Here is a 13,774-nt window from a genome sequence, read left to right on the forward strand (position 1 = left end):
TAACATTATATTTAAAAGAAAGATCTTTCTTATGGTGTTATTTTAAATAACATGGAATTATCAAAAATTTTATTTATAAAGACTAATCTAGAGTTAATACTATAAATATTGTTTTAGTGGCTATTCAGAAGTGTGTGAAATTGCTTTACCGTATAGTGTGAGTAATTTCAATAAATAAATGCTTTTTAACGCTAAAGCTACACCACAAGCATGAAGTAATCAACTGAATTAATGATGCACGAAAAAAAATAGGGAGTTCACTGTGTTTATTAATTAAATTAATTCATTCAGTTACTTACATGCTCTACTCGATACTCCTTACATCTTTTATTTATTTCTTTAAAAAAAATTTAAAAAACTTAATTTTTAGCAAACTGAAAAAAGAAATAAAAAATGAAATAAATAGATCAATAAAATAAAAAAATAGCTTTAATTTTCAATTTCAACGTAGATTTCAAAGAATAAAATCACTTTTTTGTCTCCTTTAAAAGATCTTCTCAGCAATGGGAAAGCGTATTTAAAGCATTTTTTTTCTATTAAACAAATTAAGAGTGACTACATTAATTTGTATTAGAGAAAGAGTTACTATTTATTTTCAGTAAGAAGATTTCTAATAATTTATTTCATTCTTATTCTATAAGCAAAAGATATATGTTTTTGACTATTTATATTAATGGTGGTGAAAAATTTTTTTCCCCAATAAGATGTTTTTTTCAAAATTACTTTTTTTCTGAAGTATACTTCTTTTCAAAAGTCAGTCGCGAGATAAAAAGAATAACTTTTGATCTAATGATCGGATCTTCACGTTCTAGGACTCAATCTTAATAGTTCAAGGCTGTGATTTCAATTATGCTAATTATTAAGTGCAGATGATATTTTAAGTTGCGAAATAAGATACAAAAACGTACTTTCTTTGAATACACATACCTTTTTATTCCATGGATTCGGATTTCAGTCCACCGAAATATAGGGAGAAGCCGCAATCAGGGAGATATGGTCCTAATAGTTAGAGAAAGAGAGCGGTTCAAGCTTTGAATTTTAAATTTTATTTTGCGTGTACTCCGCCATATTTCGATAACTTTTTGAGTGAACTAAAAAAAAAAAAAATTGCACCCAATTATAAAATTTCTTTATCCAGAGGTAATTTCGTGCAAAAAATAACTTTCAGTAAATTTTTATTATTTATTTTTGTCATTTCATTTAATAACAGTCCGAAATATTTTAAATAGTAAAGTCTACACTTTCTTATATCATTTTAAAGAATGTAATTTTACATGGCGAAATACGAAATGTAAACGAAATCAGTCGAATAGTTACTGAAAATTGAATTTTAAAAAAGTCGTATATTTAATTAAAATTCAGATCATATATTTGTTTATTATATATTATTGTTAGTTTGTATTAGTTCTTTATATTTGTCGCTAGTATATATAACTTCTGCGAGTGTGCATAACTTCCTATTCGAATGAATCAAGAAAATAAAACAATGATAAATAAAATAAAATAAAAAAATAAATAAAAGCGCTTGCGCAGTTTATCTGACATACAATAAAGAAGTTACAAGAGCAGTTCTAAGGAAATGCAAGTTATGTATAATGCAACTTTTCTTTCGGTAGAGTTTTTATTTATCTTTAAAGTGGTGGCAAGATTTATACTTTTTTATTTTATGTATTTGATTTAAAATATTCTTGCGCATTATAATACCTGATTAATTTTAACTTATATAAATTATTAAATAGTCATTAATGCTGTTTCAGAGGTTGATGAGATTTAAAAAAAAATTTCTTACAGTTACTGTTGCATAATTTTTATTTCACTACCACTAGAAAAAATCTCTTAAGAAAGTGCAAATGTTGACAGTTAAGAAATAAGTATGATTTATTTAATGTAATATGAACGAACAAGCATATCCTTGTTATAATTCTTAGCTCTAATAAGATCAAATATACTAAAAGCTGAAGAAATTGAATTTGCAATAACCAAAGTGAAATAATTTTCATTTGTAAAAATGAAAAATTTTGTTTTTCAATACAAGAAAGAATAAATGAAAAAGTTTGATATTTATACATCATTCTAGATGTCGCTTCAGAGAAATTAGTATGTTTTTTCTATTTAAACGTACATTCAAGTTAATGATATGAAACCGATTAGACTAAGGTAGTTTTCGGAGTCCCTGTCAGCGAAGCTGACACCTCACTCCTTCATCTGTAGTATTGCCCGAAGGCGCCTGGTATATTGTCTTTAACAGAAGTTGTTTGAGTTTCAGGACTGAGGACGTCTTGGGAGGGTGTAGGCCAGAGCCGTTTTTATGTATATAGGGGCCCTGGGCCTGTCACTATCTGGGGGCCCTTTATGAGTAAATTTAGAAAAAAAAATTAATTTTGAATAATTTTTAAAAATTATTTTATTTTACGAGTAAAAAACATATAATTTAATTATAAAAACTTATATACATTATTTTTATCGAAAATTTAAGGTAGCAATACTTTTCGCATTTTTTGAGAGGCGAATCTTCTATCACATCATCAAAATCAATTTCCTATAAGACATACATTTTGCTTTGCAGATCAAAATCTGTTAGACTTAGAAACATAAAATTATGAAGGTGTGTAGAAAATATGCAAGGAGTTATAAAAAATACAAGAAAATACAGTTTGATTATTAGTTTTTTTTAATAATCGCCGTTGAAAGATTGACTCAATTTTGAGCCAATATTTAACTACGTAGCGTTGGAATTTTAAAACCAATCCAGAAGACAAGGAAACTCCTGGATCAATACCCAAAGGTATTGAATTGTTAAGAGAACTTGGAGGAGTTTATGACCCCGGAAGATTTAACATGCACCAGTCACCATTTTATACTTGGGCAGGTTTAATTTGAACTCCCTTTCTCACGAACACGAGTCCACAGCCCTTCCATCAACCAAGCTATCGTGGCCAAATTATTAGTTTATTTTATAACAGTCATCGAGCAGCACACGAGATTTCGAGTTTACTACTACTAATGTTTAACTCCGTAGCCTTGTAATTTTGAACCCAATCCAGCAGACAAGTGAACTCCTGGATCAAGTAGTGGAAGAAATTTTTGCCTTCGTGGAGGACGTTTTGATGGAACTAGCCAGCATTTGAGTTACATGGAGAGGAAAACCACGAAATCCTCCCACGGTTAGTCTGATACCAAGGTTACTCTAATCCATGATTCGCCTACCACTGAGGATATTTCACGTCAGCACTGTGGTCGGTAAAAGCCGGGTGTGGAATTCATATCGATCAGCCATCACCGGGATTCGAACTCGGTGCACCTCATTCGGAGGAGAATGTTCTATCCCATGAGTCCAACTTTATTGAGAAGTAACTCAGGTACCAATTTTTCAATTTTATTGATTGGTACCAATTTTATTGATTTGCTTAAGTTTAATCATCTTCAAAATGTAAATGGTAATTCAATCGTAATTTTTGTAGAAAAAAAAAGGAAATAAACCGTTTTTCCTCTTAACCTGCAATGAATTCACCACGAGGGTTAGTGAGCAAAATGAACAGGTAGCGGAGCCTTCCAGTTTTTTATATAATTGTTAAATTATTAGTTATCAACATGCGTACTTAAAAAAAATAAGAAAAACATTTTTCAGTATTAAAAAATAATAATTAAAAAGTGTCTTCAGCTGGAATAGAACCCACGATCTCACAGTTTTGTGTTAGATTTCATAATCATCAGCGCAAAATATACACACCTGCCTTGAGGATATTNCTTTGATTTGGAAATTTAAAAGCCTTATTAATTAAAAAATTCAGAAGACTTATTAGCTTTAGACACATAATAACAACATAAATCAAGGAGTTAAAAATAGAAACGAATGTAATCAATAAACAATAAAATCATAAATCATAAGCTAACTAAATAAATTAATTTTGTGTACAAATTATAATATTACAAATTAAACATATTTCACATTTGGGGGAAACATGGAAAATTTGGTCATACAGGAGTTTTAAAAAGTTTTTTCTCGTGTTTAAACATTTGTTTAGCTGATGATCATTTCATTTCAATGCTCCATTAAGCAAAATCCTATGTTGTTTTTGTATATTAGCAATAAGTAAATTAAAATCAAATTTCATTTGTTATCTCAATTTCATCCAGAACAGACCAAATCAAGAATTTTGCCAGATAGGCCAATCAAAGAAGGAATTGAATAGTGGCCCGCCATTTAAATAAAAAAATAAAAAAATTCACAATGTATATATAAAAAACTGCGCAAACCTTTCACGTTTTCCCTTACCACAACCAAAATTGATATAATAAAAACATTTGCTTACCTCCAACGTGAAAGATTTATGTCTTCTTAATATCCAACGAAAATTTTATGTAGAAATTCCAATTCACGGATTCTCTTACGATTAATTTGAAAAATAACAAAATAAAATCAGCTATAAAAATTAAGTAAATAAAACTATTAGGCAAGTTGAAATATTTAAGATGATTAAAGGGAAAAAAGCTTTTATAGTAAATTAGAAAAAATATCTAATTTTTCTATGAAAGAAAATTTAGAATTGAACGAGGCCCAATTTGAAGGCACTATGGAAATCTCAAGACAGAGTGACCCAAAGGGATTCTAAGAAGACTCTCCCCCTATTCACAACCCAAGAAAGTTTTCTTCCTAGAAATTTATGAGCAGAAATCAGACAAAAGGGTGTTTCTGTGGATATCTGATATTTTCGAAGTTAGGAAAAAATAGCCCTGTGGCAGTATAAAGAAGCTAAAAACATTTTCTCACAGTGTAAGGTGAGAAGGCTATTTGACAACTCTGTGAGTGGTAGCTACGAAAGTGGGGATATTTTCATTATTGGAAAGAGCTTTTTATTGCTCTTTTAGTTAGAAAAGTGAAGAGTAACAATTATTTTATATTTGTTAACACTTCGATTAGATTTTGAAAAGAATCCAACAATGTAAGAAAGAAAAAAATATGTATATTATGGCTTTAGAGGGCCTCAGCTCTGAATAAAACTTCAGAAGAAAAAAGTGGGGTTTGGGGGCCCTCTTAAGATATAAATAATAAATGAGTTAGAACTGAAAAAAAAAAAAACAATTAATGCAATGAGATTTTAGACCTTTGGGGGCCCCATTAGAACTCGGGGCCCTGGGCCAGGGCCCACTTGGCCCATCCTTAAAAACGGCTCTGGTGTAGGCTTGAAGGGATGATCTCCGCTTCTATGGCTTTTCTGAGAGAAGGGATCTAACTAAATTGAGGAGTTCTTGGTCTTTTCGTAATGTGTCAGAAAAACAACCTGGTATATCCTAGAAATCACCTCATCAATCTGGTTGATATGAAGTGAATTTAAAACAGCCTCAAAATAAGCTTAGGCATAAATAAAATGTGTGACTTCATATACCTCAATAAATAACTGACTCTTTTTAGTTGAAAGTGGTACATTTTTTTTATACCTCAGAATACCTTTTTTGTTATAAGTGTCAGAAAAACAACCAGTATAGCTTGAAAAACACTTCATCAGCCTGGTTGATTTGAAGAGAATTTTAAACAGCCTCAAAATGAGCTATGTATGTCAAACAACCTCATATACCTCAATTACAAACTTTATGAGGTATAATTTTTATGGTTGTTTTGACAAAAATATCATACCTAAAAATGACCACGATACCTTAAAAATACATCAAAACAACCTCAAATATACCTTAAATTTTCGTAAGGGTAGTCTTATTGAGTTTATGTAAAGATTTGTAAGAAATAAGAAAAAAAAATCTAATCATCAAACTTATAAGTATCATAATGAAAGATCTAGATTATATTATGGGAAAATAAAAAATGTTAAAATTTCCTAGTAAGATTGGAATTATGTATTTGAATATTTGTAAAGGTTGTTAACTGTAGTACTTTATTCGGTTTATTTTATTTTGTGGCTGTGTTACCTGTCCCACTTTTAAACGCTTTTAGCTATTGCTATGAGGATGAATCTCCTATCAGCTTGTGGATAGTTTTATTAGATTAAGTGTAAAAAAATGCATAAAAATTGGTACATAACTTTAAAATGTTATGTTATTAAGCGATTGTTGATTCGTGATTACACTGATTAAAATATTAAAATAACTATTTTTTAAGAAACTCTGATGTGATTGAAAATAACGGAAGTCCGTTTCAGATTCAGCTCCGAAAATTTATTAAAAACTATTACTTTTATGGAATCTGACGAAAAGTTTAAAAATATAGGCAAGTCTTATTGAGTTTAATGATTTATTAGAAAAAAAGAAAGAAAATCTATTTATTAAACTTACAAGTACATTAATGAGCGATGAAGGTTAAATTATGGGAAAATAAAAAGTGTTAAAATTACCAAATAAGGTTGGAATTACATATTTGAAAGTAATGGTTGTTATTGGTAGTTCTTTCTTCAGTATTTTATTTTGCGGCTGTGGTATCTGTCACACTCTTAAACCCTTTTAGCTACGAGGAATGAGTTGAAATGATAAAAGTGGAATTCCATTTATCTTAAAAATAAAATTAATTTCCTCCAGTCAATTTAAATCATGAAAAAAACACACACAAAAAAAATTATTAATTTTATTAATCAATTCTGTTGAAGATCATCTGATTCTAAAATTTTGAAACCTGACACTGTTATTGTAAATATGACTTTCTTATTAATTCATGTTTTTTACTTTTAGGTTCCAACACTCTCAAATTTCAACAGGGAGACCAGAATCAACATTTAAAATAGTTTTGCAGGTTTGTAGGAGAAAAATGAAATTTTAGTTTTAAATAAAAATACTTTAAATGTCAGCTGACTCATTATTTAAATTTACAGTTCTATAGCTTTAAAAATTGTAAGCACCTTAGACCTCTACCTTATAAAAATGTGATTTACAGCAAATGATTTTTTTAACTGTGGTTGTGATAACAAATTTGTGATAATGTGATTTCAAGATAATTTAATTAGATCTATTAAATTTGCAGAAGAATTATGTATTTGAAATTTTCTTTTATAGCTTAACAAAGAAAGCAATTACAGCCGAAGGTGTAATATTAAAAACTTTAGGTTGATAAATTAAGATCTCTACTGGTGAAAAAATTTAACTATATGTACTGTTCTTCATATAATATAAGTAATAGTGAGGTTAGAAATTAATACACTTGGGGGACCGTATAACACCCTGTTTGTGAATTATTACCTTCATAATTATCAATAAAAAAACCCTACAACTTTAGGTTGAACTATATCAAAGCCTGAAAAATAAAATTTTTGCATCTGAGTTTGATAAATTAATACGTCTAAAAATACAACTATGATACTTAAGGTTAAAAAATAATAACCTAAAGTAGAACATGGAACACCTCGCGTTAATAAAAAATAACCATTCCAACGGTCATAAAGTACACTTGAGGCTCGCTTATAATAACCAGAACTGTAAAATGGCCCCCCTTAGGTAGATAAATAAATAGTTCAACGATTATATAAATATACTCTTGAGGTTGAAAAATAATAACCTTAAGTAGAACATCAAACACCTCACGTCCATAAAAAGCAGCCTATCCAACCGTCGAAAATACACTTGAGGTTGATCTATAATAACTTGATGTGTAAAATGACGCTCCTTAAGTTGATTAAAAAGTACCTCTACAATACTTAAGGTTAAAATATAATAACTTGAAGTAGAATATAAAAGACCTCACGTTAGTAAAAAATTTCTTTAGGTTGAATCAGAAATGAAACACCTCAGGTTGTTGAATAAGTACAGGTGTAAAAAATATACTTCAGATTGATAAGTAATGATGGTTGAAAACGAAACACCTTAAAGTACTAAATATCTACCTCTCCATTGATGTAAGATGAAACACCTCAGGTTGATACATATATGGTATATTTAAGGTATATTTGAGGTAAATTTTGAAGTATTCATTTGCACCAACCAAATGATATATTTAAATAACAACCTTATTTATACCTTGAAAAATACCTAAATTTTTACGTAAAGGAGAGAATTTTCATTACACGTCTTCTAGCAGATTAGGAAAAACTCCTGGGGTTGACTATGTGACGTCCATCCCTGGATTAGCTATGATGTATGTCTGATGGATGGCTTTTAGAGTTCTACTGGATCTTCCCTGGATCAAATATGGATTTCTTGTAGACGTCCACCTGGACCGTCGTGGATGTTTAGAATGATTTCTACTGGTCATCCACTTAAAGATTTTGTGCCGCATGGGAAATTAACTCCCGTTTTCCATGACTCTCCTACTCTCCACACACTAATGGTGAAAGCATGTGAAGTGTTAGGTAGAGGGTTTTGCTCTCCGCCACCTGTACCTTATTTCGATTGCCAATCTTAAACCAATCCAAATATTTTGGAACACCAATTTTTTTTTATTTAATTATTTATTCACATCTATGACTGTGTTTTTTTTTTCTTTTTTGATTTATTGAGTACTTCTCTTATTATAACACTTATTTATTATTCGTGATCACGACGATCGAATACGCCATCTGTGTAGAAGACCGGTTCCATGCTTTGGTCCTACCACTTTCTATCTCCTCCTCTTTTGAGTTGTATAGGAATGTTCTACGATATTTCCCCCCTTCTTAATATTTTTTGTATTTAATTATCCGAATTATTTTTTAAAATTTTCAAAATGCTTTCTTTTAGAGCTATGTTCGATGTAGTTTTCAGTTTCGTACAGTTTTCGAACTTGAAAGTTTTTAATCTATTTGAAAATTAAGAGAGAAACTGACGTACTTCGTTCTATTAAGACTCTCCCCATACTAATGGCAAAATCATACAAACTGTTGCCATAGGTAAGGAGTTCTGTTCTACGCCACCTATAGCCCATTTCGATCTCCAATCAATGGAAGTGCGACGAGCACTTCCATTGTATGCTTATAGCTCTTTTTATTTTATTACTAGACTGCCTGATTTTTAACTGAGACTGAGGGAAAGAACCGCGACAGAAATGTAAGCAACCAGTTCAAACCGGTTACGGAGGGAAGGTGAGATAATGCGCTGAAATGTGATTGAAATTTTAGCGTGCTTTTTGATTGAATTTATTGGTAAATGTTGTGATGAATGTGTGTGTCATTTAAAAACAAATAAACGGTAAGTAATAACGATGTTATATTCTGATGCTTTACGTTAGCTATCATCTTTCACTTGACTTACTTAGAGATACACAAGTAATGCGTATAATACATTCGATATTGTTTGTAACGCGATCGCAAAAGGAAATATTTTATACTTACTATTTATTAAAAGTGAGTAATTTCCACCTGCGTGTTTTTACTGTAATTTAAATTGAAATGATTTCTTATTCTTATGTTCCTGTTTTAAATTTTAGCACATTTACTGATTGTGTATACTTTGTTCTATAGAATGTCATTGTTACGTTCGGTCGATCTCAAATTGTAAAATTTATTATTTTATTCTTTGAAACGATGCACATATCTTTAAGAAACATTTTGATGATGAGAAAGAAGACATAATATTGCTAATTTATGCTAAGACTCTTGATTTGAAAAACTGTTATACCACTGTCAAATTTAGAAATCATGCAGTTGTGACTGTTCATAATGTACCTCACTTATTTATCTTTTATGCATACGAAGGACTAAGTTGTCATAAATGGATATATTTATCAATGAATATTTTCTATTTTTATGATATTTTGATATTAACTATAGTATTTGTAGGAAATGTGAGAATTTCGATAGCTGGAATTTAAGCATGTGGTTTAACCATGGTTTTTGTTTATAGAACTTTAACTATAGGTTTGAAAAAAAATTCTTGTTTATAAAATGTTTTTGACTATACTATGTCCATTTCTGTAAATTTATTTGTGATTTATTTACATTATGTTTTGTTTTATAATGTATATTTGTTTTAAATCTTAAAAAAATTTGCTCATCAAGCTAAAGATACTTATGTTATTGTAGAAAGAACAAGTTCTTGCTTCAGAGAAACTTCTTGCCATATTTCAATTTTTAGTAAGCCTTTTATTTATATTGGTAAGTATTGGCTATAACAATTTTGCTATACATATATTTTTTTATGAATGTTGCAACATTTAGTGACTAATATAACTGCTTTCCAAGTATATTTTATAAAAAATGCTTAAATAATATCTGATTTCTCTCTAGGGATTAAAAAGGGCAAGGTGTTTCCTCAAAGAAAAAAGTACTTTGAGTTGTAAAAGGCCCTTAACCCCTAAAATTTATCATAATGTATAATATTACATAATTGCTAAATTTGAACATAAGCAATTTTTAAATAACCCTCTTAAATTATTTTATGTCTTTCTTTTAAGAAATAATTTTAATTCATTTTCAAAATGTGTGAAAAATTTGTCGTTTATAAAAATAATGAAAAGACTATTACTGAGCAGAAATTTTTTTTTCAAAAAAGTAAACAAAAAAAAAAGAACTAGCAATTACTCTTCTTTTTTTTCTATAGTTTAAACTGAAAATTACAGGTGTATTATTTCATTAAAAAGATATTTATTAAAAAAATAATTGTTGAATCTTTTAAAAAATTTATTAAATCAATAAATTTTTTAAAAGATTCAACGATTGTTATTTTAATCAACAATTATTTTAGAAAATAAGAGAAACTTATAAAATTTAATCAGTTGAGAATAATCCTCACAAAATAAATATTTGAAATAGTAATCTGGAATTAATTTATAAATGCAGATAGTTTTTTCCACTGTGTAATTATTTGAGCAGTTAATAAATTTTTTTTTTAAAAAATGGAGTTAGAATAAAAAAACAATGTTTTTAAGTAATAGTGGAGGGTTTTTTGCAAAGAAGGCAGATTAAAGGGCAGGCAGGCAGGACGAACCACCCTTCAAAGAACCCCTGGGGAGAGCACCGTTAATATAAAGTCTGTGTTTCCCAAACTATTGTCCAAAAATTAACAATATAAGTTTGATAAAGCAGGGAGAAAGTAATGTTTTTTATATCTACTTCTTTAAACAGTGGCTTTTTTATATTTATTTTAGTTTTCTACGAAATTTTAAACTAAACCATATTGTCTGAATGTCAGTTTGAATATTATTTTATTTGATTAAAATTATACCATTTTATTTAGAGATTTGAATTCAATGTATGAATTATTTCAATTTATAATAGTCCCGGTACTTACATATTAACGCCACCAGAGCTACAGATTTGGTGGTTCTTAAGTGCTGCCGATCTACACCTACCTGCCTTGTGACAAATCATAAAATAAAACACCTTATTTAATATCAAAGTATTACATTGGATTTCGATAGAAAAAGGGCCGATATATAGACATACCCTCCAACTTATGAGGATTTTGAAAATAATTCTTTCTAGTGGTAGCGAACCAAAGTAGAAATGTTTAAAGCAAATGGATCTCTCATAAAACTTTTATCAGAACTTAAGAATCTAGCCATATCATATGGCCTGCACTTTTATAAGTAATAGTGGACAAGTTACGCTAAAATGAATTTTTTTTAAATATTAAGACATTAATTTTGCTACCGTCTGAAAAGAAGAATTTTGAAACTACGGAAATTCCGTAGCAGTTGGAGAGTACGTATAGAGTTTAATATAGATTCAAAACATTCTCTATTTTCTTTCACCTGGTGCTGTCTCCATATGTACTCTGATAAATAAAATTCCGAATTATGTCTCGCTGTCCCCTTATGTCTCTTGTTCCTCCATTTAGCACTGCCCCACATTCTCTCAACTATTTGTGTATGAACTCATGTATCAGGATAAATAAAATTGCTAACATCAACTTTGCCAAATAATTCCATAAAGATAAATTGGCTGGTGGTCACTTACATGATTCCTTTATAAATATAAAGTATTGGGATTGTAAAAAGACAAAAATGAAATGTTAGTTTTTCACTTCTGTGTTAATATCAGGTTTAAAAATCTTTTAATTTTGCTTTCTTTCTATAATAATGCTTGTCTAAATAACAGTTCCCCAGTTAAATGAATAAGAAGGGAAGGCTAAGGATTTCTGATTTATTATCAACAAATAATTTTTTTATATCTTATTTTGCTTTTTGTGAGTGTGACTTGCATAAGTGTGACTTGTGCTAAGCTTAGATTTCTCATAATAAGTTATCATTACAATAACCTTTTTCTGTATTTTAAATGTTTTTTTATTAAACTTAAAATATGAAACTGAATGATTAATATAAAATGCTGTCTGTTTTCTTCTGATAAAAGGACATCTGTATTAGTTCATTTCTATAATTAGTGTTATTCATATTAAAATATCATTTTTTATAGAAGCAATAAGAAATGATTTTATAATTTTAATAATACAATTAAAGAATTTGCACTGTTTACTTAAAAAAAAATTTCAGGGTTCTTCTCTATAATGATATAAGTAGGAATATTATACTAATTAAATATAATTTCATAAATATCTACATCCTTGTAAGTTTTGAACGCTTTAAAGTAGAGTTTAAATTGTGAAAAGAGTATTTTATGAGTAAGCAGTAAAAAAACTAAAATATTTCTTTTGATGTGGGATATATCATATCGGTTAACTTGTTTCAATATTAATAGCTAGTGTAAACTCTATCTCTTAATTTATTTTGTTGTGACAACTATTCATTTAATTAAATGCAATGTATTTGTAGTTTAATGCTCATAATTTACATATACACTTATTTCAGGAGTTGGAATTTTATCTTGTGTTATATGACAACTTTAACACTTGATGGGATGAAGCAACCAGTTGCATTCACCCCAGGTAATTCTTGTTAGACACTGTTAATATTTTTAATTTTTAAAAAGAAGTTCGCTAAAACTTTGCCATTCTAAATTTTATTTAAAAAAAAAAAAATACAAGTTTCTTTAAGAATAGCAGAGAACATTAATTTAATATTTATTGTGATGCGTGGCATTTTTAAAAAGTGCTTAATTTTCCCTTTTTGAAAATGAGATCTTTTCTTTACCATGTCTATTTTCTTCACATATTATGTAAAAGCATCCTTTTCGTATTTTTTCTATTCAACATTTTCAGAACTCATTCAACCATAATCCATTTCGGTCTACCATCTGTCAATAGGGTGTGAAAGCTCCAATCATTTTACATGTTTGATGAAATACTTGCGAGTCCGTATGTGCGCCTACTGAGCTGAGTTAGGTGAGATTCTAGCACTCTCACGTGCAACTCTGCTGCATTTTTCAAAATATTCTCAATTTTAGGCTTCATTTTCTACCTCTGAAATCGAACCAAAAAATCTGTGGTGGCTAATATAATCAAGAAAAGAGTTCTTTCTCAGAAACTAGTTTTATCAGAATTGTGTGAGGTCCTTGAAAATTATTTTTCATTTTATTAATGTATATAGTGCTTAAAAATATTTTCGAGTTCTTAAAAAGTGCTTATTTTTCATTGAAAGATTTGACTATGCACCCTGTTTATGTATATATATTTTTATATATGCTTTCTAAAAGTAATTCATCTTTAAACATCTGTACCATTGTGTCACACTCATGATTGTTCTTTTTATTTAATTTTAAGTCTTTTTATTATTATTGTTTAAGAATTCGAAAAGAAGTTTTTTTTAAATATTTTAGTATCGAAGTAGGTTAACAATTTTTTTTAATACTCTAGAATGTCATATCAGTGGAAATGTAAAAAACATTTCAAAATGTAAGAATGTTCAGAACTTCATAAATACTTTCAAGAAAAAAATTATATAATTTTGTATTCATTATAGCCAAAGTTATTGAAATAGAATTATAATGAAATTTCAAAATTTATGTTTGAATATTCTTGTATGACTTGT

At 28.8% G+C, this 13,774-nt stretch overlaps 1 protein-coding gene across 3 annotated transcripts in view; it reads left to right on the plus strand.

Moving 5' to 3' along the window:
* The first annotated feature begins 8,917 nt into the window (after window positions 1-8,917).
* The window catches only part of LOC107455809 (exportin-1 emb), a 37,471-nt gene continuing 32,614 nt past the window's right edge, over window positions 8,918-13,774 (plus strand). Inside the window, exons 1-3 of one of the 3 annotated variants that reach the window (XM_016073526.3) lie at window positions 8,918-9,099; window positions 9,933-10,004; window positions 12,656-12,732. In XM_016073526.3, coding sequence (XP_015929012.1) covers window positions 12,681-12,732 — 52 coding nt within the window. In that variant the 5' untranslated portion in view covers window positions 8,918-9,099; window positions 9,933-10,004; window positions 12,656-12,680. Of the gene's footprint in view, window positions 9,100-9,932; window positions 10,005-12,655; window positions 12,733-13,005; window positions 13,129-13,774 lie in introns of those variants that run through there. The other 2 variants (XM_043047151.2, XM_043047160.2) reach the window with 2 other exon arrangements.

Source organism: Parasteatoda tepidariorum, chromosome 1 (assembly GCF_043381705.1).
Source record: "Parasteatoda tepidariorum isolate YZ-2023 chromosome 1, CAS_Ptep_4.0, whole genome shotgun sequence".
Lineage (NCBI taxonomy): Eukaryota > Metazoa > Arthropoda > Arachnida > Araneae > Theridiidae > Parasteatoda > Parasteatoda tepidariorum.